Here is a 6,077-nt window from a genome sequence, read left to right as displayed (position 1 = left end):
AGACACGATAAATCTACCGCTGTTTCCTCTTTTATTTAGAGTATTGTCACACAAATTCCAAACACATATGGGAGATCGCTCCTGAGTCTACACACAGCAGTAGTTCAGACACATCACAGTGGGGACAATTCTACACAAAATTATCTTTCGCAAAAGATGGATTATTAAAGCCAACTTTTCTGAAATCATTAAACATCGTGATTGTTTGCAAAGGCGAACATTGCTACACAATTACATTGCATTGGGCTGCTTTACAGATCCAATGATTTCTTCACTGCACTAAACAAGAGCAAGTAATCCACGTGTGCTGTCAGCCGGCACAGTCTCACTGCGCACAGGCGGACGAAGAGATGGTGTTGCTCAGCGGCGAGCTCAGTGAGCTGTGGCTCACGCTGCAGGAATAGCTCGAGCCCTTGTTCCAGGCAGCGGTGGTTACCCGTAGGTAACTGCTCAGCCTGTAGGTCTGGTCGGTATCCAGGGAGACAGCGCCTGTTGTCACCCCGCTCTCCGTCTGGACTCCATCCACAGTCCAGCGCAGCGCTACCAAGCCCGGCTTAAAACCACTCACCAGACATGAGAGAGTGGCCGAACCCCTGCCGGTCTCCTCCGGAGAGGGAGGGAGCAGAAGAACTGAGTGCTCCCGGGACTCGTTACCTGTGTGAGAGAGGAGACGGAGAGAAATAGGAACAATATTATTTCATGGACTGTTCAGAGATCGAAACACCAGCGCCAAAATTAACACAGGCATTGGGATACAGTATACGGCACATTTGACCACTCGGGTACAAACCTTTGAATGAAGAGTTGCCCGGATTATTCGCAGCCTTGCGCGGCTACGACTTGACTTCATTTATTTCAAAGAATGTTTTTGAATCCATTCAATTCTCGGCACTGCATTGTGTTAAATGATAACTTCAAATCTACTCGACCACTTCGCTAATTCCCCACACTGTGCCTATATGATTAGTCCCATTTGTGAGATCATTTCGTTGTTCTTCTCCAGTTGCTCCCGAAATCCTGACATCTTAGGACAATAACTGAGATATTACACATTCAGTTGATGATAGAATGAAGGCTCCTTGGGGTGTCCCGAGTTCGGGAAAGCTCAGTGGATGTCCAAGACTCAGTACCCAGTGACTGAAGAGGAAATGATGGAGAAAAAGAACAGGCCTGTGATCCTGTGAGAAGCGGGATGAGGCGAAACTACTCGTTCAGACTCAGATTGCATTCCGAACCCCAAGTAACCCGTCTATTGCCGCTCGACTCTGTGACCAGCCTGTTTTTTACCGAGCACCTTCTCCTAGTTTGTATTGTTTTTAAAGGCTGGTGTACTTCTCCTGGGTTTTCTACAATCATAATGGCACGGTTCTTAATCACAAACTGTGAATTGCATTAACGTCAAGCGGTGAACATCCTGCCCTATGTCCCGGATTTACCGCTCCCAGAAATATTAAGGAATATTCGCGAGAAACATGCTCTCAGAGGTGGTGGATGAAGCGGTAAGGGTAAATGTTATGGTTGTGGTAACAATCATTTCCCCAATTATGTGTAAACATTACTCAAGACAATATGGGAGGTAGCGATAGAATCGATAGTCAAGATGTCTTCCCCGGGGCAGAGCTCTAAGCCTAGAGTTGGAAAATTTACAGGAGGAGTTCGGTGAATGTTTACTTTTTGTACATAGTGGAGGGTGCATGAGGTGACGGCGGCAGATACGGTAGGGTAGTTTACGAAGCTGTTGGACGGACACATGAGTGTGCAGACAATGGAGGGATATGGAATCTGTGTCGACAGTAGGGATTGGTTTAATTCGACATCATAGAGAGGCCGCTGTAATAAACTATTAAATGGTTCTCTGGTACGATAAATGGACGATTGATCTCACAATCTACCTCCTTCTGATCTAGCAACTTACCTACCTGCACTGCACTTTCTCTGTGGCTGTTTCGTTTCATTCTGCATTAAGCTGTGTTCAACTCAATCCATTGTCATCATGTGATCTTTATGGACAGTATGCAAAACAAACTTTTCATTACATCTTGTGAAAAGTGGCAAAAATAAACCAATGCCAATAACGGAACCCATGAGGCCTATTGAGTTAAAGAGGAGGGAGGTCGGAAAGTGCCCAACAAAAACAATTGTTCACAAATAAAACGGTCATTAATTTGATTGCTAAGGATGACTGGATGGGGTGAAGGGTCTCTTGTGCCAGACAGACACGGATGGAACTTCCCACAGTGTAGATATATGACAAGTCTCCCCTGGACAGGATTGTATCCAGCTGTGGAGAATGAGAGTGGCTGTAGTAGGAATTGTTGTTAGCAGGATGAGGAAGTCACTTATTCTTAATATCTAGGCTGGTGCCTGGACCGAAGATACCACCATTGTACCACGCTGCACAGTAATAGACGGCGGAATCCCGGGGCTCCAAACTGCTGATGGTCAGGATGTGACTGTTGCTGGAGGAGTCTCTGGACGATTCAAAACGGTCTTTGATACCGGTCCCTCGGTATATATTATTGTTTGGGTAATGTTCTAACACCCACTCCGGTCTCTCGCCGGGATGCTCTCGGTACCAGTTCATGGAGTAACTTCCAACATTACCGTTCTGCATTCGACAGTCTAAGCGGACAGTTTGTCCCGCGGAAACAGGTCCGGACATTGGGGTCTGACTGAGCACTGGGGCCGCGTGGAGATCTCCGATACAACAGAATAAAACCACTGGTTGACTTGGAGAAAAATAAAAATTAGTAGTTATCCCAATTTTATCGGATAATCCCAGCGGTAACCATCCGACTCTCACCTGCTAAATGAACCAGCAGAACCCACAGGAGATGCAGCGCTGGGGACATTCCTCCGGACAGGTGCAGACAGCGAGCGCCCAAAAACTCTAACCGAATCATGCGCTGTTTGTGCAATCTACGGGAACTGCTCAGATTTCAGAGCCTACAAACTGGGGTCTCCGGGTCAGTTTATTAATTGTGATGTAAATGAGTGGGCGGTGACAGGGAAAGAATGTGGGCGGAGATTGACTTGCTGACCTTCGGAAACTTTGAATAGCAACCTTGCTGATTTTTCAAACCTTAACCCCAATTTTCAAGATTGTTTCACCTTCAGTTTGTATCACATATCCAGGCCTGCAAAACTTTGGACAATACTCAGGTAAACTTATTTTAGACATTGTTTCGGCTGCTTCCCTCTGGAACAATGAGTGTGGCTGGTGCTGGCACTCGGCCCCTCGTCTCTGCTCAGAATGGCTAATCAGAACAAAGCTTTTAAAGGTCATATCAAATTCCTACAAAGTCTCCATGCCATCCCAGAATCACCTCGACAATGCATCAGTTCCTATCTGAGAATTTGTCATTCCTGCGGAAAGCAAGTCGCTGCTTTGCTTGTGAGAGAATAGAGGTATTCGCTGAAACTTGTCACTTCCAACCGACAAGTGTTTTTACTCTCTAAAGTCTCTAAAGCGGGCCTGGGCAGAATTTCCTTTAACGTCAGACATTGAGGTCAGTCGTTTTGCAGAGGGGTTGCAGTGGCAACGCAGTAGTCAACGCAGCAGGCCATGAGGAATGCTCCTCCTGGCAGTGAATCTCCCGCGTATCTTTACATGGGAGGATTTGTGGAGGATGACCACCCGGGAGAATGCTACAACGACCGGGTTACAGGGACTGAGCATGGTCCGTGATGTAGAAGGGAAAGTGAAACATTGAAGAAAAGAGCGGTAGTGATAAAGAGTACTCAATAAAGAGGGGGACAGAGAGGCGAATCTGTAGACTTGAACGGGACACCCGGACAGTATGTTACCTCCCAGGTGCGAGGGTCAGGCATGTCTCAGAGAGAGAGCAGCCAGATTTCTTTGTACATATTGCTACCAATGTTATGGGAAGAAAAAGATATGAGGTCCTGAAAAGAGACTTTCGAGAGCTAGGTAGAAAGCTGAGAAGCAGGACCCCCCGAATAGTAATTTCTGGATTGCTGCCTGCGGCACAGGCTAGTGAGGGTAAAACCAAGACTATTTGGCAGAATATACGTGGCTGAGAAGCTGATGCAGCAGGCAGGGCTTCAGGTTCTTGTATAATTGGGTTCTATTCTGGGGGAGGTATGACCTGCTCAAAAGTGATGGGTTGCACCTGAACCCGAGGGTGACCAATATTCTAGCGGACGGGTGTGTTAAGACTGTTGGGCAGGGTTTCAACTGACTTGTCAGATCGGTGGGAACCGGTGTTGATGGGACTCAGGATAGGATGGATAGTAAAAATCTAAAGTTAGCGTGCAGTCAGATTGTCAGGAAGTGCACGCAGGTGATGGGACTTAGTTGCAGGCAGCAGTCTGAGTATCAAATCATTAGGGATACAGACTCAGAAAGGGTAGCAAATCCCGTACTTAAGTGTTGTATCTAAATGCGCGTAGTATAATAAATAAGGTGAATGATCCTGTTGAAATATTACAGATTGCCGGTATGATGTTGTGTCCCTCAGTGAATCGTGGCTGAAGGATGGTTGTAGTTGTGAGCTGTATGTCCAAGGTTATACGTTATATCGGAGGGATAGGAAGGTAGGCAGATGGGGTGGTGTGGCTCTACGAGTAAAATCAAATCAGATGTGCCATAGGTTTGGAAGATGTTGAATCATTATGGGTTGAGTTAAGGAACTGTAAAGGTGAAAGGACATTGCTGGCACTTATATACAGGCGTCTCAACAGAAGCTGGGAGATCAACCACACGTTAGAAAAGGAAAACGAAAAGGCGAATCAAAAGAGCAATGTAGTTAATGGAGTTTAATCAATCAGGTCGGTTGCGGAAATTAGGTTGGGAATGGATCTCAAGACAGTGAGACTGTTGAATGTCCAAGAGTAAGCTTTTTAGAGCAATTTTTTCGTTGAGCCTACCAGGGGAGCAACCATACTGGATTGGGTTTTATGTAATAAACCGGAGGTGATTAGCGAGCTTCAGGTAAAAGAACTTTGAGAAAGCAGTCATCCCAATATAGTTGTGTTCAACTTCAAATTTGACAGAGAAAAAGTAAAGTCTGATTCAGCAGTATTTCAGTGAAGGGAAACTGCAGTGGTATGAGAGAGGAGTTGGCCAAAGTAAACTGGAAGCAGCAGCTGGCAAGCATGTCAGTAGAGCGGCAATAACGTGCGTTTCTCGGAGAAATGAGGTAGGTGCAAGATATTTGTATTGCAAAAATGCAGAAATACTCAAATGATTAAATAATGCAACCATGGCTGACAAGGAAGTCAAAGCTATTGTAAAAGCAAAAGAAAGTGCATACAACAATGCAAATATTAGTGGGAAGATAAAGGATTGGGAAGTTTAAAAAAAACTGCAGAGAACAACTCAAAATATCAAGAGAGGGGAAAAGATGAAATATGAAAGCAAGCTGGCAAATAATATCAAAGTGGACAGTAAACGTTTATAAAGAATGTTAAAAGAGAAATGAGAGTGGATATAGGACTGCTAGAAAATGAGGCAAGAGAAATCTTAACGGGGTACAAAAAATAGCTGATGGACTAAATAGGTATTTTGCGTCAGTTTTCACTGTGGAAGACACTAGCAGTGTGCGTGATGTTGCAGTGTGTGACGGAAGAGAAATGGGTGCAGTTACTGTTTCAAGAGAGAAGGTGCTCAAAAGGCTGAAAGACCGAAATGTGCATAAGTCACTCGGACCAGCGGAATTGCACCCTAGTGTTTTAAAAGAGGTAGCGTTAGGGACTGTGGTGGCATGAGATATGATCTTCCAAAATAATTGGACTCTGGCATGGTAGCAGTCGACTGTAAAATTTCAAATGTTACTCCACTCTTTAAGAAATGAGGAAGGCAGTAGAGAAAGGTTATAGACCAGTTAAGCTGACCTCAGTGTTTGGGAAGGTGTTAGAGTCAATTGTTAAGGATCAGGTAATGGACTACCTGCTGACACAGGATAACGTAGTACAAAATCAGCATGGTTTCCTTCAGGGAAAATCCTGCCTGACGAAACTGTTACAAGTCTTTGAGATTACGAGTACCTTTGTAGGATAAAAGGGATGCAGTGGATGTTGTGTGTTTGGGCCTTCAGAAGGCTTTTTGACAAGGT

At 45.1% G+C, this 6,077-nt stretch overlaps 1 gene segment (V, D, J or C); it reads right to left on the bottom strand.

Annotated features, from left to right (window-relative positions):
- Positions 1 to 325: 325 nt before the first annotated feature.
- LOC140207844 (immunoglobulin heavy variable 3-21-like) lies at positions 326 to 2,882 on the bottom strand. The segment is given in 3 exon segments: positions 326 to 654; positions 2,401 to 2,697; positions 2,804 to 2,882. Coding segments are annotated over 3 exon segments (675 nt in total).
- Between the last annotated feature and the right edge of the window lie 3,195 nt (positions 2,883 to 6,077).

Source organism: Mobula birostris, chromosome 2 (assembly GCF_030028105.1).
Source record: "Mobula birostris isolate sMobBir1 chromosome 2, sMobBir1.hap1, whole genome shotgun sequence".
Taxonomy (NCBI): Eukaryota; Metazoa; Chordata; class Chondrichthyes; order Myliobatiformes; family Myliobatidae; genus Mobula; species Mobula birostris.
Note: the sequence above shows the minus strand (reverse complement) of the source record. Positions and strands in the feature narration are given on the sequence as shown.